Raw genomic sequence first — 27211 nt, 5'->3', positions numbered from 1 at the left:
ATAGTTTAGTAATGTGTCTACTAAAAATAAAAGAACGCACGCACCTAAATTTTTGTATTACAAAAATTTAATTTTGAATGTTTAATCCTAGATTCTGAGTAAAGTAATGTTAATTTAAAAGGGTAGTATAATAATTAGGCCGGCAAATTCTGTTTGGCGCCGGCGACATCAAGTTTTATCCTTTTAGTCTTGTTTGAGCTTAATGTAGCTCCACTGCAGATTAATTAATTTTTTTAACCAAAATAGTATTCAGTTTGACAAGTTGCCTATAAAATACATTAACATGCCCAGATAATCGGCATAAAAGAACACATTGAATGTATGCAATCCATTTTTAACTTAGTGTAGAAGTAGAAAATATACTCAATTTTATTACAATAGCCGCCCACCCATTCATATCACGAATCTTTTAGATAAACTTCTTAAAGAATTAGAAATCTTAGTATATTGCCATATGTGATTTGATCGAAATTTTGATTTGATTTAGTAGATATATGAAACTATCATATTAGACAATCGAATTGGGATGCCCTGCACATGGCATATCTCTTGGGAGGTTTGAAGCTCAGACTGATGGATGTATTCAATACTCTTCCGCGAATTTTTCAGGTTGTGATTAAAAATTCACAATAAGTCTCTAAAATGAAAATTAAAAAAAAAAAAAAAACACACACACACACACACAAATTGAATCAGATTTAGTAGTTTTTGCATACTGCTAAAAGAATTAGAATGAGTTTACATTGTTCATAATCAGATAATCAGTTTACAGTGTTATAAAACTATAATATTATTCGATTTCTTCTATATGTAACTCTCTGCAATGATTTTGCAGAACATTTTGTTGTGTGCCCGGGGAAGTCTCAAGAAATTGCAAGATTCAGTGATACATAAGAAATTACAGCTTGAAAGGGAAAAGCTTCAAATGAGGCTGTATTTTGTACTTGAGTCTCAAGTGAGTTGTAACTTCACAAATACTATCTTGTGCTCTTTTAGTTTTTTCTTATTGTAAATGATCAAATTCAAATATCAATATATGATTATATGTATGTGTAGCTTAAACCACTAGAATCCTGGGGAGATATGGAAAGGCAACATCAAGCAGCCGTTTCAATGACGAAAGAAAGTTTGCAGTCTGTCGTTTGCAGGGTGCCTGTTGTTGAAGGAGCAAAGGTACGTAAAACTCAAAACTCGCAAAAGTGTTTTTTGAATTGTTCTTTTTGCTAACTAAAAAATAGTTTTGACTAATAAAACCAAGCTTGTAGTTGGATTCACAAGCAGCTGCCATTGCTCTTCGCCATGCTTCTGATGTTGCAGCTTCTATCAAGTCAATGCTAGCTAGCTTTTCACCATCGGTAAGCAGTTCTGTATCCATGCTGAACCAATACCTAGGCCTTGTGTATGATACGAACTTAACTTCCAAGTTTTTTGTCGGTAGGCTGAAGAGACCGTGTTGTTGCTTTCAGAGTTAGCAAAGACTGTTGCACAAGAGAAATTGCTCATGGAGGAATTTCTTGAACTTTCTAGGACCGTAGCAATGTTAGAGGTAAAACAAACGCAGCGCTGAATGTCTTCTAAAATATTATGTTTTAAATATTAATTCTCTCTACACATAAAAAACTTAAAAAAAAAAAAATAGATGTTTGATCTTTCAATTTCATCTTTCGGCAAAGAACCTATGTTTGTATGCAACTTCTTAAATTGGTTGGAATCTTTTAGGATAATTTCCTCTTAAATTTTTGTCCGCAGGTTCGAGAGAGGAGTTTAAAATGTTACATTATTCAGTTGATATCATGGCAAAAACTGCAGCAGCTTCAAGAAAAACAAGACGAAGAAATCTCTTCATAACTTATTTCATGTGTTTTGAACAAGAATTTTGAACGATAGATAGAAATACTCGGAAGCTGACATTCGGTATACTAGGATTTGATGGAGATGTAATCTAGTTTTGATCATCATAACTTGTAGTCCCCAATATTATGGTTTCTCAAATATCTTTGAAAGAAAGTTTGTTGAGCACCACTTGGATCATAGTGTAAATGGATTGTATCCGACACTCAAATATTTCAAGATCATGCTGTCAAGTCAACCTTCAAGTATCTGACTGCAGGCTATTACTTTGTTTAAGAACAATTCCAAGTATCTTCAGACATGCTTTGCTGTTTGAGGACGCAGCTATAAGATAAAGGGCACGTCTTCATTAAGCTCCCAAGATTAATGGAGAATTTAATTTTTTTTTTCTTTAACACATTAACTTGTATGACAGCCAGCATAAATTAGATTAGTGTAAATCAGTAAATGGGTTCAAATCGTACAATAAAACGGTCTTATTAAGAATGACTTAAGACCTGGTCAAATCCAGTTCCAAATATTTTCTGAAGCAGAAGCTGCCATGTGGCAAAATGATCTCCTACTTTAACGACCGTCCTTTTATTGATTTGGCTGGTCACAGAGAATTAATCACTCCAAGCCTCTGACTGATCCAAGCCCTCGATTATTCTCGAGACCCCCAACCCCAACGCGACCCCATTGCTTCTCTTGATGAAGTTTTTGCTTCTACCATCATCTCTACCTCTTCCTCCAAATTTTAATGGAAGATTACCAAACAATCCGTTAGTATATAATCTTGGAGAAGAAGGAAGAAAAAAACTTGAAAGAAAACAGAAAGTTCATTCAATTCGGGGGATTTTTATTCCCCTGAACACCCGTTTGTTTGTCAAATAATAAATTTAACCCAAAAAAAGGGAAAAAAAGAAAAAAAATCTGCCGAAATGAACGACCTCATTTCGAACTCATTCAAGAGATACTCCAATGTCGACCTGGAGGCCGGCGGGGAGATTAGAAAAGGGACGGAAAATCTCGACAAGTTCTTCGACGACGTGGAGAATGTGAAAGAGGATATGAAAGTGGTCGAGAAGCTTTACAAAAGGTTACAGGAATCAAATGAAGAGACCAAAGTTGCCCACAACGCAAAAACCATGAAGCAGATTCGAGCCAGAATGGATTCCGACGTTGAGCAAGTCCTGAAACGGGTCAAAGTTATAAAGGGAAAGCTTGAGGCTCTTGAAAAATCCAATGCAGCTAACAGAAAAGTTCCAGGGTGCGGTCCAGGATCATCTGTGGACAGAACCAGGACCTCGGTTGTTGCTGGTTTGGGAAAGAAACTGAAGGACACCATGGATGATTTTCAGCATCTGAGGGCTAAAATGACAGCTGAGTATCAGGAAACAATTGAGAGAAGGTATTTTACAGTAACGGGGCAGCAAGCAGATGAACAAATGATTGAGAATTTGATATCCAGTGGGGAGAGTGAGAACTTCCTTCAGAAGGCAATTCAAGAACAGGGGAGAGGGCAGATTATGGACACAATATCGGAGATACAAGAGAGGCATGATGCTGTGAAGGAGATTGAGAAGAATTTGCTTGAGCTTCATCAGGTCTTCTTGGACATGTTTGCATTGGTGGAAGCACAAGGGCACCAGCTGAATGATATCGAGAGCCACGTGGCGCATGCTAATTCGTTTGTGAGGAGAGGAACTGAGCAGCTGGAGTTCGCTAGGGAAAGCCAGAAGGACTCCAGGAAATGGACTTGTATTGCCATATTGCTTGGCATTATTCTCATTATTGTTTTTCTTTTTCCACTTATATCAACTCTTATTGTTAATAGTCCTCAGTGATTTTTTTTTTTTAATTACCAATGTCCATTTGAATCTTGTTTGTTTTCTTTATTTCAAATTCTTTTGGCAAGGTTGCTCCTTAGCGAAGGCTTGTTCTTTTGTTGAAACGATGTTGTAATTTAGAAAATTGTTGCTAGAAAACAACGTTTTTGTTGTTATTCATTTCAACTAATTAATTTTTGAATGTATGATCAATTTTTTTTTCAAGTTTTTTGGTATCTTTAGAAAATAAAAACTCAATATTCATCGGTTATTTTCTGAACTTATTGAATTTTCTCTTTTCTTTTTATTTCTTTTTTTATCTTATTATTGTTGTTGTTTTTGTGTTGCTATTGCCGGCGGTGACAGTGATGTTGGTGTGTTTGTTGTGAACTTGTTGTTAGGATTGGCAAAATATGGGCTTGGGCCGGGTTTTTCCAAGCTCAGGCTCAAGCCATTCATATTATTGAGAATAAACTCAAGCTCTTTAAAAGCTTGATTGGGCCTGGTCTACACTTTTCTATTAAATATAAAATATTTTTTTATAAAGTAAAAAAATTAAATTAAAGATAATTATCTAATACATAATAGAATAATATTTTAATACACAAAATATTAATAACGCAACATAATAAATCACAAATACTAACATAAGAAAATATATTAATTTAATATTTTAATTTTTTTTCTTTTTTACTTAAATTTAATTTATTTTTTATTTATAAATTAAAAGCCTGGGCTTTTTTCTAGACTTTATCTAGGCTAAAACTATGCAAGCTTTGTATTTTTTAGCCCATATCTAGGCCCAACCTATGCGGGTCAGGCTTTAGGTTCGCGGGCCTGGGTCGGGCCGAGCTAGGCTTTTTTTACCAACCCTACTTGCAGTGCTATGCAATACTAGAGCTCGCGCGCGCACACACACACACACAGATATATATATATTTTGGGTAGGTTGATTTTTTTTTCTAATTCGATGTTCTTTTATCATACAAGATAACTTTGTAAAATGTGTATGCTATTTACTTCTTTTCCTCTAGAATTTTTAAATTGTTCCTTGATGTGAATTTTAAAGGCTTAAATGTCAGAGAGACATAAAAAGATGAGAGGTTGAAGTTGAAAGTGGAATGAACTTTGGCATGAATTCAACGATAGTTGAAGCGATTATACAACTAATTAATATAAAATTCGATCATACAACTAATTAATATAAAATTCTTGTAGGTTCCAATAAGGATAATTTGGTAATTAAACTTTTTTTTTCTGAGATAGATCTATTAGCTTTGCCTTTGCTATCCAATGAGGAGGACCGTTATCCCAGGTCCTTAGATGATGTCTCTCATGTGTTTGAATCGGAAGGTTATGACGTAAAGATAGTGGTGCATCGAGGTTTTGATGGCCTAGAGTAAGGGTTCGTCAAGAGGTTATGAGGTGATTTTATTTTGTGAAGGGGTGGGTTTTTGTGATTTTATTTTTTTATTTTTTTGGTTTTTTTGGTGTTAACCTGTTGGGCTTGGGTAGACTGAGATAACATTTTTTTTTCATCTGAGATCTGAATAGATTTGAATTTAATTGATGTTTGGATGAGTTTTAATACAAATATTTGAATGATTTTTTTTACTATTCGAATATAAGTGGCATCTAATTTATTTTTATAAATAAATAAAAACTTAAACATGATTATTTGACATTTATGTCATTATACGTCAAAAGAATAAAAACATTATGTTTTATAGTTTAGGAAATAAGTATATTTAATAGAGATCTTTTTAGAATATGGTACTTACTTTCCATTAAGATATTTTATCATTTAGATAATAGTCACAAAAATTATTTTTTAAATATTAAGATGTAAATATCAAAAAATCATACATAAGTTACAAAATATGAATAACTAAATTTATAAAATTAAAATTAATAAATTTAAGAATGTTTAATGAACAAGTCCCAAGCCAAATTTATAAAATTCTATTCTTTTATAATCAGACCTTGTTGTGTGAAGCCGCTTTATTCCTTTTATTCTTCCAATTGTAAGAAATTCATAGGGTGGTATTATCCAAATTATATTAAGCCCAACATAGTGTTGTACTGTTAGGCTATATTTGGGAGCTTGGATAAATTGTGAGATTTGATTAGATTTTGGAACTAACAAAATAATCTAATCTAAGGTATATTTGAATGTCATTGACTAATAGCGTTGACTAAAATTTAGTTCAAAACTAATAGGATTATTAGTCCTTATTTTTATATGGCTTAGGTGGGATAAAATTAGATAAAGGACTTGTGTCCTCTTTATCACTCTTTTATTTCATTTAACCTAATATTTCAATAAAAATTGAACATAGAATCTAATTTCATAATTTTTTAACCTGGAATTTTATATTATATAGAATATCAAAATTTTATTCATTAATTTATTTAAACTAGTATTGAATATTAAATGTAAAAATAATCAACTATTTCTTTATAATAATATTGAATGTTAAATATTAAAGTCAATAATTATCAATATAATTTTAAAAATATTATATTATTTCAATAGCTATTCAGCTTTGTTAAATTAAATTAACATAGTATTTGTCTAATAATGTACCAAACAAAAGATAGTATTATATATGATCTAATCTAATTCAATCTAATCGGATCCAATTTAATTTTAAAAGTTAATTCAATCCAATCTTACTATCCAAATGGCCAAATTTGTGAAAATGGCCACAATATTTTTGCATTTTTCAAATTTAACCCCTCAAATTTTTTCTTATCATAACTAGCAAATATCAGTATTTTGGACCAAATTGCCCTCATCACTTTCAACAAATTTTCAAATAATGTCACTCTTATAATACTCAACACTCTCAACAAACTTCAACACTTGCAACACTATCAATAAATCTCAACATTCTCAATATAACATAAATATAAAATCATCAATTGGAGATCATCTTAATAGTTAGTGTATGTTCTTCCACAATATGAATTTTTAATGTATTAAGCCTAGGGTTTAAGTTCAAAATTGATGTAGATTTTGTTGTAAATATTGTTATTTTGCATTCATAAAGTAATGTAATTTGTTAAAGTACTTAGATTTGAGTTGAGAAATAAAAAAATTAAAAACAGTAGAAACTCGAGTTGGAAATGAAACTCAGGTTATGTGCAACAGGTTAGGCAACAAACGCTCGTTGCACACAAATACCACTATATTTCCGTGCGATAGGTACTTGTCGCCTAGCCTGTCACACATAATTCAGCATGCCACACAAAATTACAATATGTGTGATGCATATTTTCGGAGGTCATAACTTATGATATATGTGTCTACTTTTAGCGTATTATATACCATTTCGAAGCTTGCGATGAGACGAATCAAAACCACAACCTTTTTGCCGGTCTCCCCCATGGTCAAACCAAAAATTTGCCTTAATTTAAATGCAACAGGCACTTGTTGCACATAAATTTGCATATCGCACATATTCTTCGTTTGTGCGACATCCATGTAAAATATGTCAAATATTCACTTCATCATATTTTGTAGTGTGTTTTGTTTTTTTTAATATTTTTTAGGCTTAATGGATTCAATTGTACTTTAATTGTGTTACGACGGTTTGTGGGAGACGTTGGCGAATAGGTATATGGAATACATAAATGACAATAATATAATTTTTTTGGTTTAGAAAGATTGTATGTTTGATCAGTTTCTGGCAAGAGTTTATGAGATTTTGCAGATAAATAGTAATGAACTTGGTTGCTCTAAACTTAATTAGAAGTTGTAATTCTGATGATGTTAGAGTGGGTAAATTATTTACTGAGAAAAATGAGTTAATACTAGAACTATGCAAAGTTGTCTTGAGGGATAAGTTTGGTTTTAAGATTGCACGATCCATAACAACACATTTCGAGGCTCACTATTCTTCGAACTCATGTAAATGACGTATTCGAGCAACATGAGTTTTGAATGAGCAAAATATTCCTTAGGTAGTGAGGAGAGTTGACAATGTACACAATTGTTCAAATAAGGTTGCTTGGCGGTGTTCGTTAAGTAAAGAGCCAGGGTTGTTGGTCATATTATTGTGGATAAATTTATTCAAGAAAAATAGATATACACTATGAATGACATTAAAGCATAAATGCAGCAGGAATACAATGTCCAGTTAACATATCAGCAAGCATATTAGGCTAAAGAAGTTGATCTTAAAATAGTATGAGAGAACCTTATACTCTCATATTTTGACCAAAGCAAGTGAAGGTATGGTTACTCACCTCCAGCAGAATAGAAATGATAATTTCTTATACTACTTTGTAGGTCTTAGATCTTCTATCAAGGGTTTCATACAGTGCATCAGACAAGTGATTATTGTAGATAGTACTCATCGAAATAGGCTATATCGTGGAAGTATGTTTGTTGCAACATGCCTAGATGGAAACAATTAATTGTATCTATTAGCCATCGGGGTCATGGATTCGAAAATAATGATGCTTGGAAATAGTTTATGATGAAGTTATATAGAGTGATTAGTGATAGGCCGAAGTTAGTAAATATCTTTGACCGATGCACTACCATCAAGAGAGCCATTATGAAAGTATTTCGCATTGCTACCCATGACATTATTTTTACCATGTCAAAGATAACATAAAGTCAAAATTCAAGTTGTCCAAAACTCTTTAAGATGAATTTGAGTCTGCCTTTATAAACGCAGCAAAAGTATATAGACGTGAAAAAATTAAAAAATAACTTGAGGTGTTGTGGCAGCTCCACACAAGTGCAGCTGACTATTTAAAGAATAATGTGGGCACGTAATTAGGTAACGTCTGAGTTCGAAGGTAGGATGTACAATATTCTTACCACCAATATTGAGGAGAGCATGAATTCTTTCATGAGGGAACCGCAAAAATTTCTTATAACTCATCTTGTTGATCACTTTAGGAAAATATTGCAACAATGATTTTATAATAGTAAAATTATGGCTGAATCAATGAGTACTCGTCTAACAACATGGGCAGATGAAAGAGTCTCTGACAGGAGAATTTTGGTCGAAAGAATGACCGTTTGTCTTGTGTCTCAGTATCAATTTCATGTTTTGGGCGGTGGTATTAAGGAGGGGATAGTTGACATACGTAACAAAACTTACTCCTGTACAGTAATTCAACTTGATCAGCTTATCTGTGCGCATGCAATTATTGCTTGTCTAACCATACAAGTGGATTACATAAGCCTTTGTTCTAAATTTTACACCAAAGAACCATTGGTGATGACTTATGCACAACCAATAAAGCCGAGAAGATTTGCGTGATGTCGCATGAAATTCCTAGCAACGCACCCTGGCAACGCACCAACAACACCAACAACCTCCACCACCACTACCACCGCCACCACAACAACATACAACAACAACATGCAACCATAACATAACACAATAATAAAATAAAGCATATATTTAAAATTGCTAACCTAAGGTTTTTGAACTTCAACCATTGATTTTGAAGATCTTGACTGCTATTGGACGTGATTTCGGTGGGATTGTTGTTGTTGGATGTGATTTCGGTGAAATTGGTCGCTGATGATGGACTTTAATGTAGCTTTAAGGTGCCAGTGGTAGGTGAGAGATTTCAGTGACCCTGAGTGAGAATGACAAGGGTAGTTTGGTCTAACATTTTGGTGTTTGGCTAATTTTGATAAAAAAAAAACATCTGGTTATTTTTATAATTAGCTAAACTTTTGTGGTCATTTTTGTTAATTTTCACTTCCAAATGTAGCCTTATAGTGTTATTCATCGTTTTTTACCTTTTAGTGCAAGTTTACTAACTTTTTTTTTAAGCCTATATCAATGTCTAAGATTGGGAAAGGGTTAATTACCTCCAAATGACATTTGTTCTGACATATTTAAAAATTGTAACACGTTTTAAAAATACTCATATGGGTGACAATTCGTTAACTTTGGTTGTTTACTATAATGACTCAAGGATAAAATCGAAAAAAACATATTTTTTTCTTTTTTTCCTCTTTTTCTCATTTTTCTTTGTTTTCTCCATGTTCTTTTTATATTTCCTTTTCCCTCTTTTTTCTCCTTTCTTCGTTTTTTCTAGCCTTCGTTTTCTTCAACCTTTGTCTTCTCCACATCCATGGCACCATAGAGCCAAAGCAGAAGCAATAGCAACTTGAGGTTGAGATCTAGATAGTGCAATAGTGCTGCTGCTCTAGATTGCAATAGTTGCTCATGCCCAATGACACCGTCTGTGAAGCAACCCCACCACCATTCAAGAAACCCTCTTTCATTGTTAGTTCGCCACTATCATATTAAGTTTAGGAACTTTAAGGTTTGAAAATTTTGTTGTAGGATTTTATTAGGTTTGTTTAGTTTGGTGACTTTATTGTTAATTTGGATATGAAGTTGCAAAACATAATTAGACTTAGAATTATATTATTTCCTATTAATGAATTAGTCCATTGAAGCGCTTATACTATTATACACTACTAAATCAATCTTATGCTAACTGTTGAGTTTGTGATCGTTGGTTGGAGAACCATAACAATAAGAGCTCGATTATACTTCTCTCTTGGCATCTCTAATTCTTTGTTTGTTAAACCAAGGGTGCGTAAGTAGAATTAAACACAGATAAAAAAAATGCATGAATTAGATCATTTAAATTTAATTTTATATCCTCTAAAAAAATTAATTTTATAAAATTTTATTTAAAAATTAGGGTAATTATCATAAACTTCCCCTGAAGTTTGGCGTATTCTCAGTTTGAGCGATTGTATTCGCGTATTATCAGCCACCTCCCCTGACATTAGTATACCGTTTAGTATAATTTGAGTTAGTGAGGGTAAAATGGTAATAGAACTCATTAATCATAAAAAATTCTAACAAACTTTAAATTATCACATTGGATTCCGAGAATGGTTTAAAGTTTGTTCATATCCATTGGGTAAAAAATAGAAGTAAGCATTTAACCAAAAGATATTATCACTCACCAAAAAAGAAAGAATGGTTTGAAGTTCGTTCACATCCATTAGGTAAAAAACAGAAAAAGATATTATCACTCCACCAAAAAAGAAAAAGAAATGGGCATTTCCTTGCTCAGTTTAAACCAAAGCTACCAAGAACAACATTCCATCCATTTTCTCCATCTTTGTTATGTTTTAATAGAGAAAGGGTGCCACAAGCAAGAAACAATGACGACGAACCCGAAAATGCCAACACCAGGGACGACTGAATCACGACTGCTAGGTAGAAGAAGACTAACCAGTGAGTTTCGCCGTCGATCCACAAACAACCCCAATTCGTCTGAGCCACGAAAAGGTATGAAAATGGCTTATTACTGTGCATGTCAATTTTATCAACTGGAACTAATCAATTTGGTAAAATTTGTATAATTGATGTCGATAACTTTTTGAGAATATCTTAGTAATGCTTCCATTTTTTTCCCATCTATTGGCGTTAGTTGTAGGTTAATGATTGTTGTGAAAGTGTGTTCAATTGATTTTGATTCAAAATGGCTTCACCTACATACTGCTGCCTCGTGAATGATTGAAAATGGGTGTGGAAAATTTTGAATTTTTTAAGCTACTACTACTAATTGTTGAATAGGGATGCATGGTAGTTTTTGTGAAATTGAAGATGAGATTGAATGTTGGAGATAACTTGAAGTGTATATTAATCTGTTGAGGTTACTGGATTTTATTTTTTATTTCCATGATGGTATTAAAGTGGAGTGGGTTGATAAAATTTCATGACTTGTTGCGTCCTTTTATATTTTGTAGAACACAAATAATGTCACCAAATTGTCTCTTGTAGCACAAGAAAAGTTACATATTAAAGTCTTATAGCACTTAAAAAATGCTACCAAATTGTCTATCATAGCATAGTAAAAATGCTATGGTTTTGAATGATTTGTAGCATTTTGAAGATGCTGATAATTATAAATAAATCACTAAATAGCCTTGAACAAATGCTAGAGAAATACAATATTACTTTTAGATAATAACACAAAACTTTCTCATATAAAAACGTATAATCCATATGAACAAAGATACACAATATATATATTTATATTGATGTTATATCAATGTAATAATTTAAGAATTTTATAATTGAAGATCAATATCAATTACAAATAAAATTATGCTTAACTATAAATAAAAGAGTGCCATCTTTCGAGAAGGCAATCTTTAAACCAAAAATATTACTTCATCTTCAAATTGCACCCAAACCTCCTTATTTGTGTTCCAGTAAGCAAGAATGATCATTTTGGTTCATCTTTCGAGAAGTCAAAAGGGTGATTTGTTATTTTTATTGACCATTTTGGCGCCAAAACATACATGCGATTATTGACGCACAATCTTTAATTTGTGTAGAGAAAGATTTTTTTCCCACGATAGGGGTATTTTTATCATTTTATCAATCAATAAACGGTCAAACAAACATGTGACTAACGTCAGGGGAGATGGTTGATAATACGTGAATACTATCTCTCAAACTGAGAATACGCCAAATCTCAGGGGAGGTTTCTAATAATTATCCTTAAAAATTAAATACCAATAGGGGTAAATTTGTCAATTTACATGTAAAGAATCAAACTGTTAATTTTAACAGCAATCTATTACCTATTCAAATATTTTTAAAACATATGTCACAATTTTTAAATATGTCAAAACAAGTGCCACTTGGTAGTAATTAACCTAATTGGGAAATGATTCAAATGAATTACGAAATCCGTAAGTTTGCCAATCTAGCAAATCAAACCCCACCAACACGTCGTCGTTTACTTCAAACTCATCAGTCATCGCATTAGCTAAATATTTTTCTTATTTGTCATTGCCCTTGAATCATCGACTCAACAAGCCACCATCGGCATTCGCCTGAAAGCTAGAAGGCATGTCTACCATCGCAGCTCGTCAAGCCGCTTTGGCTCTAGCCCGAATTTCCTCCTCAAGACCATCGGCTCAAGCCGGTTCACTCATTCATAGGCGGGGTCTTGCCGGCGCTGCTGGTAATCAATTCTTTTACATTTATTTACCTTATACATGTTCATTATGTCTTCATCTTACATTGTTGAATCCCGATCTAATTTACAATGTTTCGATTCTTTTTTTTTTCTTTGTCGAATTGATTTACTGCAGATCACCATATACCACCAAAGGTTAATTTATGGCAAGATCCAATGAGCCCTTCTAAATGGAAGGAAGAGCATGTGAGTCCGTTTTCTTTTAATTTTCATTGTCATTGATGTTTTATTAAAATTTTGTTCTTTGGGCTAATTATCTATGTGTGCGCATTTGGAAGTGCTTCCGTAGAAAGCTGTTTTTAAGTAAAACTACCGAAGCGCGTGAAAGTTTTTCTTAAGAAGGAGCTCCGTAAACTCTTTTTCCAAAATGTACCTCAAGTGCTTCTATCCTCAAGCAGTTTTTTTCACTTTTGATTTCAAAACTCACTTTCATCAATTTTAATCAAGGTCTTCAAATTTTTTATAGTGAAGCAGAAACTTATAGCTATTTAAAAGTTTAACAATTCCAAAAGTACACTGAAAAGCACTGTCAGCTGATGGTTTATAGAGGGGTTATGTGCTTGGGAAACAAAGTATTGACTGGATATATTTGTATTTTGCAGTTCGTAATTGTCTCTCTATCTGGTTGGGGTCTACTCTTCTTTGGAGTGTACAAGTTCTTTACCAGAGGCAAAGGCAAGAAGGAAGAGGTACCTGTGCTTCATTTGCAACTGTGACCATTTTCATTATTTTGCTTGCATAATATGACCTAAGGCATTGAATTATGTTGAGTTATTTTGTTAGTTACTTAGTACGAAAATTAATCATCTGAGACATGGATATTTTGATGAATACTGTTTCATTATCACAAAGTAAAAGTATGTTATTTATAGTGATTAAATTCCAAATGGGAGCTGGAATGCTTGACCTCTGATTCATTCCATCAAAATGATGATATGAAATGGCTAGTGGAAGGAGAATGTTATAACCTTAGTTGAAGTCCATTTTATATCCTTCCTAAGATTATGGAGTTAAATAAACCAGATCACTAATTTAGTGTGTTTCAAGGCCTCTAGAGGAAACAATGGACTGCGTGGCCTTTTCAATTTGTTTCAGAAGTTGGTCCTGCATGCTATTGTAAAACCTATAGTTCTGTTCTTACACTCAATGCAGTGCTTCTCTTCTTTATTTTGGTTTGCCATTGGAAATTAGACAATCCAAATGCATTATTTATCTAGTTAAGAGATAAGCTTGGATGGACTTAAGTTCGTAAAAATAAGGGGAAATTATCAAAATTGACCTACCTGACCGGTTTGTTCCTATTTAGCACGGATTTGTTGCCTTTCTGATTAAATGCTAATATTTGTATTGGTCAGCCACATAAGGGTTACAAGTTTTCCTGATTCTTTCTTGTTTATTGACAGAAACCGGTAGAAGCGGCACATTAAGGTGTGGAGCTCTGTATGTTCCCAGAATTCCTGGTAATAATGTATGGCAATTGAACATTTAAAGTTTTTGGACACTATTTCTTTGTTGGCACTGCTAGCAGTGTATGATTTCTACTGGAGGTTAAATGGACAATTATAAGTAGAGGTTAATTGATTTGTTCAAGACAATTAGCCTATTTCATCTGCTTGTGTTTTTGAAGTTATTTTGAGTTTTTGATGCGCCAACTTTTTAATCTAATAATAAGATGCCATCTTTGACTTCCAAATTTTATTGATGACACAAGAAAGTGTGTGCAGTGTATCTAATAACCTACTTCTATAAATAGTCACAGTATACATGAAATCATAAGAAACATACCATTTACCTTTGTTCTTATGTTTCCTCCGCTGCTGTGACTATATAGGCATCAATATTATGGAAGATTGTGAGTTTGGAGAAAGAACATGGAGCAAATGTTTTCTCTAAAGTGATCATTAGTCGTTAATCTCTCCGAAATAGTACATTATCATTTTTTTTATTGTGGACTGATCACTGTCACCTGCACAGATCTTTGACAAATCAATGAACTATTCGGTTCAATCACAACAACGTGCTTCTTGCTAACTTACAGGTTCCATAGATCAATTCAACTTTTTATCATTAGGCCACATGCCTTTCTTTTATGTTTTAACATTCCTCATACAGTCAAAGGATTGTATTTGGTAGAAAAACCAACATAATATTTCATGGGAAACTAATAAGGATTTTGGCGGCCCTGATTGGCAAATGACAATTGCTTTACTAGTTGTTTTTTATAATTATCTTGATGGTTCTCTGGTAAAATCATGTTATGGAAGTATTGCATAAATACCATTGTGTAAAACATTCAAGTGAATTCAAACTTGGCATGTGTTGATGCAGCTACGGTTAACACCAGAGTGATAACAATGTGAGCTGGTCTGTCTGTCTACAGCAACTAGCTAGTTTTGTTATTATTACTTGATTGGAGTTGACAATAGGCGATTCCCCAAGTTTTAGGACGGAAAGGATAAGAAAGGGCAAAGTAACATATCTATATTATTCTATAAGATAATGTTTCCATAAGAAACTAATGGTTATGAGATTTTAACAAAATTATGAGAATATATGTGTCATTCAATAAATCAGTAACTGGCCTATCTCCACAATAGCTTCTGTCATCCAAACTTGTAATCGAAGACTGACAAACAATATGCTGTTACCATATAAGTGCATTTCTTTTAAAAGATTTCTGGAAGATGTACTAGATCCAAGAGTGCTATTGTTTATGCTATAATTGACTGGTTAATATTTAATGTTGCCGATGTACTTCTCTCCATGGAGAAGTAGGCGTCAATGACTACTTGGTAAGATGGTGCTTGACTTGGTAAGATGGTGCTTGCCTAATAGCATTGCCCGTCAACTTGTTAAGCATACAACAACTAATAATTGCCTTATATTAGCATCTCTATTTCAAGAGCAAAGAAGAAGAAGAACGAAAAATACTGAAAGTCCGCAAATCAGCTAAAAGACTAAAACTCAGACTCGTCTATTTCTTCCTTGTACTCTTATTTTTCTTCTTCCAGGTTGGACTTGGAAGTGGATTCCTCCATAGAACCACCATTAGTTGATCTAGTCTCTGATTCCTGCATAATCAGCAGCCTCATTATTATCTGTCAGTTGATGTTTGTCCCCGTCTTTCCCTTGTGTTGCTCTGTTTTCTTGTTCATTGGCATCCCTGTTCAACTTTTGATGGATGCCGTTGGCTTCTTCTTCTGGTTGTTTATCTTCATTGGAGAACCGTTTTTCTGCATAAGTTGAAATGTTAGATGCTGTATCATTAATATTTTTATCCGTAAGCACTCTCTGTCTGGAGCATTTTGTTGCTGCAGTTGTTGATTTGGATCAGCATTCTCATCTCTCTTTTCCATGAGTTTAGCATCTTCAGGGTTCACTTTTAGCAATTTGGCATCCATCGCCTTGCTTAGTTCCTGTGGATTTTCACCTGTTTCCTTCCCCTCTCTTTTTTCTAGTCCCTCAGTAGAAACTTGTCCCTCACTTCTGCTCCTTAGTTCATCTTGATCAAGTCTATAAAACCTTCTGCTACTCATGCTTGACGCTCCATTGTTTTCAGAAACTCTATTTTTTGCCATTGCTCTCCATCTCCTTCCCTTTGTTCTATTCACATGACCATGCTTCCCTTTCAATCTTGTTCTAGAGTCCAACACTTCCAACTTCATCCCACCTTTGGAAGTTGTTTGAACTTCCTGCTTCTCATCTTGTGAATTTTCTGGTTTTTCTGATTCCCATTCTCCTGTAATTGTATGTTGAAGATCACCTTTTACTTCACTGCTGTCATCTCTTGGTTTCAAAACTGTTGCTTGATCATCAACAATTTGCTCAGTTGAATTTCCAATATTCTTTCTCTTGCCTTCGCCCTCATTAATGCCTTTTCCCTGTATACCACCTCCATTTTTAAAGCCTTCATCTTGGGAAATTCCTTGTTTCTCCAAAGGTTCAACTGTTATTTCCCTGCTAATAGTAGCTCCCACACTTTTTTCACTTCTATCATCAATTCTTGTTGAATTCTCACCGTCATTGAATTTGGCAGAGTCGTGTAACCGTCCACCTGCTTCTTTACTTGAACTAGATTCTGATTTATCCTTTTCTAGCACATTTGAGGTATCAGTCAAACTTACACGTGGATTTGATGGGTCATCGGCACTTACTGACCAGACATTAACACGATATTCAAGTTGGTGCCTCAAATCCTTAATCTCAGCCACCCTTTGCTTCAAGATTTCTTTTAGAACAATCAGTTGGGAATTTTCTTTGCTTGCATCTATCTGCTCTCTCTGCATTTTGATCTCATTCTGTTTCTCCTCCAGTGCAGACTCTAGAGCCTTCTGTTCATCTTTTAGGGAGTCAATCGTAGATTGCATCTCGAGAAGCCTTCTGTCAAGCTCCATTTTCTGGGTTCTAAGGGAGTATAACTTCACTTTCATCTCTTCATTCTTCCTTTTCATTTCTTTGCCATGTTCCCTTTCCTTCTGCGTGAACGAAAAACTTAACCAGCACTTTACAACTAAATCATTATAGCTACAACTCAAAGAATTAAAATAAATATTGGCTCCAGAGCATAAATTGCTATATGGTATAATACATGGACAGCACTCCTATTGCTCATGGCTTGATGTCTTGATCTAGCAATTCTTCTATTGCATTTTTTACATTTTAAGGCAAAGAAATTGAAGGTGATTTTTTTGTTTCTTTCTTTCTTTCAGTTTTTTTTTTGAAAATTCACTTGGTTGCCGTTTACTTGATGAGATGATTCTGAGAAACCCGATCCACCCTTTGCGTTCAACTGAGTAAATTAAATGGGTTATTCTTCTCATCAAGATTGAAATTGAGCAATATTTCTAGGTCAAACCTACACAGAAAACCTAGTCAGGGCAAGTTGATGCAAATTTAATAAAATGGCAATGGTTGGGCTCAATCACATGAAATCAAACTTGAATTCTCAACTTGGATTTTATTAAAGTTTTGTCAGAATCAATATAATTTTGTCAATAGAAGGACAAAATTATCCTGCTACGTCAATAAGAATTAAGACAAATGTTGAAAGTCTTGCATGAAGTATCATAGGTGGCATACAAAGAGAGTGACACGTCAAAATGAACATGCATGCATGAGAGAGAGAGAGAGAGAGAGAGAGAACCTGGAAGAGAAGTTGAAGGGAAATGAGCTGAGAATCCTTCTCTTTGACAAGGAGGGTGAAAATGCGTCTCTCCCTGAGCTTGTGAAGCACCATAACACCAAGCAAGGCAGGCCCAAATGCCAAAAGCAACATCAACCCATATGGCTTCCCTGATGATGATGATGATGATCTGCTGCCATTGTTATTTGCCTTGTTATGATGAGATCCACCCATGGTCAATATCTCTTTCTTTCTCAGAAATGAAAAAAGGAAATGGGTCTCTCTCTCTCTCTCTCCTCACCTCTCTATTCTCTTTCTTGAATTTAATATATGTTGCTTTCGCTTCGGAAAGGTTTAAATGAGAATGGGGGCCGTTGCTTGCTTGTCATGCAAAAAGAACCATGCAACTACTCGCTTACTCTCACTCTCAGGAGGTGTTTATAAAGGTAAAGAAGCATGGGAACTGTTTCCTGGCGCTGATTCTGGAGACCCATTGACAAATTGTATAGTGTGTACAGATTTCCATGCGTTCAGTGCCCATTACCATTATGCCCCTACTTTTGATCAGGATTGTGGGAAGTTACAACTTACAAGTATTTCTGAGACTATTTAAAACTGTTTGAAGTTTGAACCTATCATTCAACAAAATTTTTAATTATTAATTTATTCTTAAATAAAAATTACGTATAAGAACAATAGAATTTGAATAAATTAAACAAATAAAAATTATAATTGAATTGCACCCATTTTTTGATAAACCATATCTACTCTTTCTCTTTTGCATATAGATTTATTACTTGATTGCTTCTTTTTCAGGTTCCTGCATTTTTGCATCTGATCAAAATTTAAATACAAAAAAAAGTTTCCAAAATAAGTTTAATTCGTAAAATTGTGGGTTCAAATAGCTCACCTTTATAATAATAATGTCATTCTCACAATGAAGTACGTTGGGACACATAATTTATACACAACTAATATAATGATATTATTAAAAAATTATTATGCATTAAAGGTACGTTTGGAATACAATATTAATTGTATTGCTTGTATTAGACTAGTGCATTACATTAAGTTGTAATTTAATACTGTAGTAAGTGTAGTAAGGACTACATTATATAAAATTATATTATTTTGTAATAATATTAAAATTAAATTAAAATATTTTAAATTTATTAATATTTTAGGGTATTATTATTAATTTAAAAATTACATATTGAATCATTATTTTTATATATTAATTTTTATAATATAAAAATAATTTAATAATATACTATTATCAATGACAAAATACTAAAATATTATAGTATTATATAATTTATTTCTATATATTTATATAATAGAGTATAATTTAATATTATATTGTAAGAATATAAACATAATAATAATATAATATAATATAAATTATAATGTAATGATCAAATTAAAATTTATTTTTGTTTATTAATGTCGAATGTATTTTTTTAATTTAAATTTGGTATTTTAGTAAATACTAAATGATTAATACATATTTAGGTTTATTACTATCTTATATTATTATTTAGATTAAATTTTTATTTAAATATAAATATAAATTAATATTTAACAAATTAAAATTGACTTATTTTTTAAATAATAAAAGTTAAATGAATATATTTAAAATATTAATAATATGTTAATGCAATATAACCTAAACCCTACCCCTCCCAATGAGTTTATTTCATATACCTTTGATTTTATTAACCACTTTTTTAATGTAGTGCAATATAACTAGAAATTGCAGCCAACATGGGTTAGCATAAAAATAATATTTTAATACAATGAAATACAATGTAATGTAGGGTTGGTAATTTAAGGGTCTGGGCCGGGCTTTGCCAAGCCCAGGACCAGGCCCATATAATGTTTAAAAAGTCCAGGCTCTCTCAAAGCCCATCTAAATTGGGCGGGCTTTTGACGGGCTGGGCTTGGGCTTTTACGAGCTTTTAAATTTTTTTTAATAAAACTATAAATTTTCAAAACATAATTATCCAATACATAATACTACAATAGGCTAAAAACTTAAACATAATTATCTAATACATGATTAGCCAACACAAAATATAAAAATACTAACATCACAAGTACCGTACACAACATACAAATCAACCACTAATATAAAAAAGAAACTAATCCAATATTTGCGGGCCATCTTCATCCTCATCCTTTAATTCCTCACCAGTAAAAATTTCTTCTTCAGGAACTCCACCTAATAAAAAAAAATGTTAAAATAAATAATAAAGCAAAATAATTAGTAATTAATTTTGTAAAAAAATATTTTTATACCTCTACTGCTAGTAGCCCATAACCAATGCTGAGAGCACATGATAGCTTCCAACGTGTCTGGATGTAGTCTACTCCGATGTGGACTCAATGTTCGACCCCCCTAACTAAAAGCCGACTCCGAGGCAACAATTGTCACAGGTATGGCTAGAAAATCCTTGGCCATCTCCGCCAAAATACGACATTTACCTTTGTTCATCTTCCACCATTGTAAAACATCAAAATCTGGAGTTCTTTTGACTAAAGGATCCTCCAAATACCTATTTAAGTCGGACTTCAAACTAATAGGTTGACTAGTTTGGGTTGGATATGCATCAAAATCACCCATATCATCTGTATCATCAAAATCAATATGAGATTGGTCCGAAGGAGATAAAATATTAAATTAATAAATTAATTACGCTAAGTGTAAATGCAGTAAACGCATACTGCATTTACAAGCACATGAGTGGTGACAGGACAACAAATTTACAATGTCCAGAACTCCATACAATTCTATATCATTGGTATTGCAGGTTTGCTGCTCATAAAAATTGCAATGCCATGGCTCTACTAATTAAATTCTACTATTTAAATGCATTTCACAACATGCTCAATAGTTGAAACTATATACCTAAATTCTTGTATTTTCATTTAAAAACATAAGCTAGGATTGCTGATTATTTTATCTGTATCAGCAAATGTAAATTGATTTTTGCCTGGTTAAACTCTTTTCTGTGTTCTCCTAGCGAGTTCATGTCAAAACAACCAAGGAGGAAAATTAGAGATTCCATCTACAGATTTAGAGAATGGTTGTCGACACTTGTTTTTGATAAATTATATATATATATATATATATATATATATATATATATTGGTTGAGGAATACCAACCAGAGTTAACTAAATAACCACAAAGAAGTCCTTCAAATCGGAAAATTGTAAATTGATTTTTGCCTGGTTAAACTATTTTCTACTTCTGCTTTGATTTGGATGCTTGATGATCTCAATCACTAACAAATCACTAACAGGACATGCTGCATTTTCTTCTTTCTGTTTTTGAGTCGTGTTTACAGAAGACCTCAATCACTAACAAATCAATTACAAGGGATTCACTTAAATTAACTCAAATGGCAGGCCAGCAACTTACACACACCAAAAAAGGAAAAATAAAAATAAAAGGACGGTTGTGCAGTTGTGCTGGTATTCCAAACTACAAAATAAAAAAATTTGAAGCTTAATTGACAATTTGATATAGATTACCAAAGTTAGATGTAGTGTCGCGCGGCTGTGCTGGTGCGTGGGAGGCGCTGCTGCGACGCGCGGGAGATGTTGTTGCTGCCTTGCTGGGTGGCTGGATGGTGGGTGGCTGAGCGGTGGGTTACGCCTTATGCGGGAGATGCTCGTTGCTGCTGCTGCTGGACAGTGGGTCGCTGATGGCTGATACTGGCCAGACGCTGCTGGAATCTAAAGATGCTCGCTGCTGTTGGCTGCTGGCGGTGAGAATAGTGAAACGCCGGCACGGTGACACTGTGACAGTGAGTGAGATTTTGTCAGGGTGCTCACTGCTCACAAAGTTAAAAATAATGGGTAATTTTTAAAAACCTCCCCTGAGGTTTGGGTTTGTTGCAAGTAGATAGCGAGAATTGATTTATTTGTAAAAAACCCTCTACCGTCAGTTAAGTTTAACATTGACCGTTAGTTGACCGTGCAAAGACAATATTACCCTTAACAATAGTTTATAAACGAAAATAACTAAAAAAAAAACCAAAATTATTAGCTATTTTACACTTTTTAAATTATTGATATTTTCTTAAAGTTTCTATAAAAAAGTTAAAATTAAAAAATTAAAAAATCCTCTTTAAATTATTGATATTTCCTTAAAATTCCTACAAGAAAGATAAAATTAAAAATTTAAAAATGAAATAATCATAATCTTTAACTATGATATTGTAAATTTTTAGAATTGACAAGGATAAAATTATCAAAAAATAGGATTTGTGCTTTTTGCACCAATAATTTTGATTTTTTTATAGTTATTTTCGTTTACAAACTATTGTTAAGGGTAATATTGTCTTTGCACGGTCAACTAACGGTCAATGTTAAACTTAACTGACGGTAGGGGGTTTTTTACAAATAAATCAATTCTCGCCATCTACTTGCAACAAGCCCAAACCTCAGGAGAGGTTTTTAAAAATTACCCTAAAAATAATGGTGCTCACGATTTAGGGATTTTGTTTTTGTCACAGACACAGTTCACTGTTCACACTTCACAAAACCTTTACCCGATTTTTTAATTGTTTTGTTTAAGTTTTTTTTTAATTTCAATTTTATAATATATTTTACAGTTTTTTTTTTAAATATATATATATATATATATTATTTATTATAAAGCCTGTGCTTAACATTCAGATCCTTGACTGAGCCCATATATTACAGGCTTTATTAATTATGAGCCCTTATTCATAATTTCAAGCCACGGACTGGGCTTACAGCCCGCGGGCCTGGGCCGGCCCGGGCTTTTCTGTCGACCCCAGTGTAATGCGTGCTACCAAACGCAGATGTGTTTGGCATACTATATTATATTGTATTAAATTGTATTAAATTATATTGTATTAAGTTGTAATACAATATTATGTTTGTTAGTATTACAGACTATATTATATAAAATAATATTTTTTATTTTAATATTTATTAAATCAATTGTTTAAGAATAATTTATATTTTATTATTACGTATGTTCAATTAGTAATTTAAATGTTATAATTAAAAATAATAATTTTCAACGTTTGCAACGTGCTGCCATACTTTATTGATATTTGAACTATATTTTGGTACGATTATAATCTTTATTGTTGGGGTTACGAATGGTGCAACTATTACTGGCAAATGAATTTTTAATCACCAAAGATCGATAATCAAGTTTTGGTTTTCAAATTTTTTACCATAAATATATGGTAAATGGAAGCTTTTTTTCCAATAATAGTTATACCGTTGAGTATCCTCAACAATAAGAATTCTAGTGATACCAAATTTCAGTACAAAATATATTGTTATACAGTGGCCATTGTGGTTGGCCGTCCTTGAACTGTTGCCAGTAGTCGTCAGCACTAGCAATAGAATATTTATTTTTTATTTATTTAATAATATATAATTTACTTAAATTTTAATTATTTTAATTAAAAAAAACTAACGTGATTAGTATCGTATTAAACAAACCTGAGAGAAAGTCCAGTTTGTTTAATGCTACACTATTCGTATTATGGTGTATTGTAATTTTACCAAAATATGAGGTTGCATTGCATTAGATAATACGATCACATGTAATGTGGTGTGCTGAACACACTCATGATTACCTATTTTGTAATCTTATTATTACATGGTGAATCATATGAAAGCAGCAAGCACTATGTTACACCACATAAGTTGAGATATAAACTTTACATTTTTAATTTTTTATATGTACAAAGATTTAAGCAAATGGAAAGGTCTTTGGTATTATATTTTTAAATAATTAATTTTAGAAAAACACATTTATTTCTTTTTAAAAAACTATTGCCAAATGCATAATCAAGTCATTAAAAAAAATAGTAATGATATAGCCACAAACTCTTGTACAAACTTATTTTGTACAAACTGACGTGGCATGATAAGATTGGTTCAATTAAATATTACTTGGCCCACATGATTTGTATTTATTATTTTATATTTTCATTCAACCAATGAATTAATGCCACGTCAGTTTGTACAAAATAAGTTTGTACAAGAGTTTGTGGCTGTATCATTACTAAAAAAAAAAAAAGAGAAGTCCTTTTAAAGAAAAAAAAACTCTGTGCTTATTTAATGTTAATTTGATCAAGGATGCCATTACATTAATTTGTAACATGATGTAGAAGTATGATGAAGACATTTATATCTTACGATATCTCACATGAAAGGATACAGCAAAGATTCCGCAAACTGAAGGGTCCCAAATTCCTCGCGATCCAACAAGGTCATTGCCAATTTCACATAGCCCAAAGGCGAAAGCATGTGCTGGCTACAGCCACATGTCGCTTTTGATGATAAAACTTCACCCGAAAGCCATGGTATCGGACCAATTTCTTTTACTGCAATAAAAATTAAAATTGACCAATAAGAAGAATTTAAGGGTGCCTTTGTATTGTTTTTCTTTTGTAATTTTTCTTTTTTAAGTGCCTGTTTGGTATGGCTTATTTAAGAGCCATAAGTGCTTATTTAATCGCATAAGCACTTTTTAAAAATTTTTATGGTGTTTGGTTATTTTTTTAAAAGAGTTTTTTTAACTTAAATAAGCTAATTTACCTCTACTAGCAAAAGCCCAAAATTTGAGCTTTTGGGAGTAGAGGTTAGAGAGCTTTTCCAAAAAATATATAATATAAAAAATATCACACATTTTAATGGTCCAAAAGTGTTTTTTTTATTGACAACCAAACACCCAATGACTTTTTGTCCAAAAGCTCTATTGGTATAAGCTTTACTGCTATAAGCTCTACTGTTATAAGCTCTATTTAATAAGCTGTACCAAACGGAGCCTAAGACTGAGGAAGCGTAAAATTTGTTTGTTTCACTTGTATTTAAATAATAGTTAATTCCTTCCTATCAAAAAAAAAAAATAATAGTTAATTCCAATTAAGAACGATTTGTTCTCACTCTTCAACTTTATAAAAGAAAATTTGAGAACTTGGAATTGATGTTTTCCAATTTTCATTCTTCAAATAAGTCTTACAAGTCACGCTTGCACAATAGAAAGACAAAAATCATATCATTTGTCATGTGAACCCCATGGCCAATATTTACTTTATAATACAATTTTATTATTTGTTTAGTCACTTTAATTATTATTTTTTCTATAATGGTAATGTATTATTTTGGTAATTTTAAAAAAACCTCAATATTCTCTAAAAAATAATTTTATCTCCTTTTTATAAAATATTTACAATTACAACAAAATATCATGATTAAAAAAGTTTAATTTATTAAAACTTTTTCATTATAATACATTTTCTCTCACCCTCTCTCATTGTCTTCACCTTTTCAAACAAACAACCAAACACATTTTCATTCTTTCATTTTCAAACACTATTTTAAAAATAATCAACTAAAATATATTTTTATTTTTATTAAAAACTAATTATTTCTAGTTTATAAAACAAAAATAAAAACACCATTTGAAAAATAATACGAAGCACACCCCAATTTTTTAATGGCAACATTGGAATTTGCAAAGCTCATTTAATTTATAGAAGATTGAAATAATTTTATAATTTTTATTAAGAAATATCTCAGGGGGCATTGATTATAATATTCATGACATAGATATTAGTAGGTCTCACTGTTATTATTAAAATATTCAATAAACTTATATACTTGACAAATCTATTTTTAAAATTTAAAAATTTATGTTTTACTTTATAAACCCATTAAAATAGCTAAGATAACCTTACTAAATATTTTTGTTACATTTTTTTTCCAGTTTTCATATGCATACTTTTTTGGTTTTATGACTCTATCCAAATTCTCCATTATTGCAATAGCTTACTCCAATTTTATTTCTATTCCTGCAAAAAAATCTCATAACTTTTTATCATGAAACACTATTGAAAAAAATTCAACCTCCAGTCAAATGTACGTGTATCCGAATCATACTAAATAACAAATTCAATCACTCGACAAATTAGTTAGTTTTAAGGATTAGAATTCTTTCATGATCTGATCTCCTCATGAATAAAAATACATGTGGGTAGTTAATAAATAAAGAAAATGAAGAAGTTAAATCATACCCATATACTATAATTTAAAGACACATGACACAAGATCTTTAAAAACTTATAAGAGTTTAGATCAGGAGAAATCTTTATCCTCATTTTAGGGATTGAAAAAAAGTTAAATGATTCATCGGATATTGTGAATCCACTTAAAATATATGTGTTGGCAATTAAATATAATTTTGTTTTATTTCATAGAAAACGTAAATACTTCTTAGTAATTGATGATGGTGCTTAAGCACGCTTTGTATGAAAATCTTCGAAAACATCTAAAACATTTTTTTTTTGGGTAAAATCTTGTATTTTGAAGAGGGATTTGATATAAATTCCTCTACCTTATTCTGGTTCTAAACTTGGAATATAAGAATTTCATTCAATTATAATTTCTTGTCTAAAATTGTAATTTACTTTAGGGAAAATTTAGTCATAAAAATATTAAAAAAGTGATTTTAATGACTCTTTTATTGAGTTCAAATAATCACATCTTCAATATTATTTTTAAATTGTTATAATCTACGTATATATTAGGTTTGTTGGATATCTATGTTCTAGTTCAAAACCTAAAACTCTTTAAATAACATTTTTACTTTGAAGAGTTATATAAATAAAAAGAATTTTAAATAATTTTAAATGAGATTTATCCTTTTATCTTTTTTGAAGAAGAAAATAATTGATTGTACTACATATAAAAAAATCGATTTCTTTTTCTTTTTTTCTTGAGTAATAATATAGTTATAAATTTTTGTACGAATTTTTTTATACAAATCGATATAGCCTGATCAAATTAGTTAGATTAAATATTTCTTAATTTATATATTTTGTTTTTATTATTTTATGAGAAATTATCATTTTACTACCAAAGTTATTCTGACATTTCATGTCAGTACCATAGTTTGCCGAAAAAATGTATTTTACTACCAAACATTTGCGCCATTATCAATTCACTGCCATTCCGTTAAGAGAAAGTTAATGTTTAACGGAAATTGAGTTAAAAGTCGATTTTAACCCTAAGAGTTTGGTAGTAAAATGATAATTGCCCTAAAAAGTCGGTAGTAAAATGATAATTTATCTATCAAATTAACAGATAATTTTACTCTTATAATTAGAAATGCCTTTGATGCCCTTATGACATCAGCAAATTTTTAACGTTCCTAATAAAATGGTAGTGAATTAATAACGACGCAAATATTTAGTAACAAAATATACTTTTTGACAAACCGTGATACTGACATGAAATATCAAAATAATTTTAATAGTAAAATGATAATATCTCTTATTTTATAGTTTTAATTTATATAAAATCAATTTGTATAAAAATGTATGTTTGTATCACTATTTTTTTTAATTTTATTTTAACAGAAGCGTTCATGGAGA

General features: G+C 31.8%; 3 protein-coding genes across 3 annotated transcripts; 2 read left to right on the top strand and 1 right to left on the bottom strand.

Annotated features, from left to right (window-relative positions):
- The first annotated feature begins 2483 nt into the window (after positions 1-2483).
- LOC102621341 (syntaxin-125) lies at positions 2484-4017 on the top strand. Its single transcript, XM_006469794.3, has one exon. It carries the CDS (start codon positions 2772-2774, stop codon positions 3675-3677), a length of 906 nt encoding a protein of 301 aa, XP_006469857.1. The 5' UTR covers positions 2484-2771; the 3' UTR covers positions 3678-4017.
- Positions 4018-12405: 8388 nt separating this feature from the next.
- LOC102616158 (uncharacterized) lies at positions 12406-14349 on the top strand. Its single transcript, XM_015527578.1, has 4 exons — positions 12406-12641; positions 12772-12842; positions 13259-13345; positions 14060-14349. Exons 1-4 carry the CDS (start codon positions 12527-12529, stop codon positions 14081-14083), a joined length of 297 nt encoding a protein of 98 aa, XP_015383064.1. The 5' UTR covers positions 12406-12526; the 3' UTR covers positions 14084-14349.
- Positions 14350-15823: 1474 nt separating this feature from the next.
- LOC107175800 (uncharacterized) lies at positions 15824-18012 on the bottom strand. The gene is made up of 2 exons (XM_015527559.3): positions 17800-18012; positions 15824-17131 (listed from the first exon to the last, which is right to left on the bottom strand). Exons 1-2 carry the CDS (start codon positions 18010-18012, stop codon positions 15824-15826), a joined length of 1521 nt encoding a protein of 506 aa, XP_015383045.1.
- Between the last annotated feature and the right edge of the window lie 9199 nt (positions 18013-27211).

The sequence above is a fragment of the Citrus sinensis genome, chromosome 2 (genome assembly GCF_022201045.2).
Source record: "Citrus sinensis cultivar Valencia sweet orange chromosome 2, DVS_A1.0, whole genome shotgun sequence".
Taxonomy (NCBI): domain Eukaryota; kingdom Viridiplantae; phylum Streptophyta; class Magnoliopsida; order Sapindales; family Rutaceae; genus Citrus; species Citrus sinensis.
This window is presented reverse-complemented; position numbering and strand designations above follow the sequence as displayed.

Excerpts from the sequence above, each read along its gene's own strand:
- LOC102621341 (XM_006469794.3), top strand. The coding sequence starts at position 2,772 with ATGAACGACCTCATTTCGAACTCATTCAAGAGATACTCCAATGTCGAC.
- LOC102616158 (XM_015527578.1), top strand. The coding sequence starts at position 12,527 with ATGTCTACCATCGCAGCTCGTCAAGCCGCTTTGGCTCTAGCCCGAATT. Across the intron at positions 12,642-12,771 it reads GGGTCTTGCCGGCGCTGCTG|ATCACCATATACCACCAAAG; the intron begins GTAATCAATTCT and ends GATTTACTGCAG. Across the intron at positions 12,843-13,258 it reads CTAAATGGAAGGAAGAGCAT|TTCGTAATTGTCTCTCTATC; the intron begins GTGAGTCCGTTT and ends TGTATTTTGCAG.
- LOC107175800 (XM_015527559.3), bottom strand. The coding sequence starts at position 18,012 with ATGGGTGGATCTCATCATAACAAGGCAAATAACAATGGCAGCAGATCA. Across the intron at positions 17,132-17,799 it reads CCCTTCAACTTCTCTTCCAG|AAGGAAAGGGAACATGGCAA; the intron begins GTTCTCTCTCTC and ends TCGTTCACGCAG.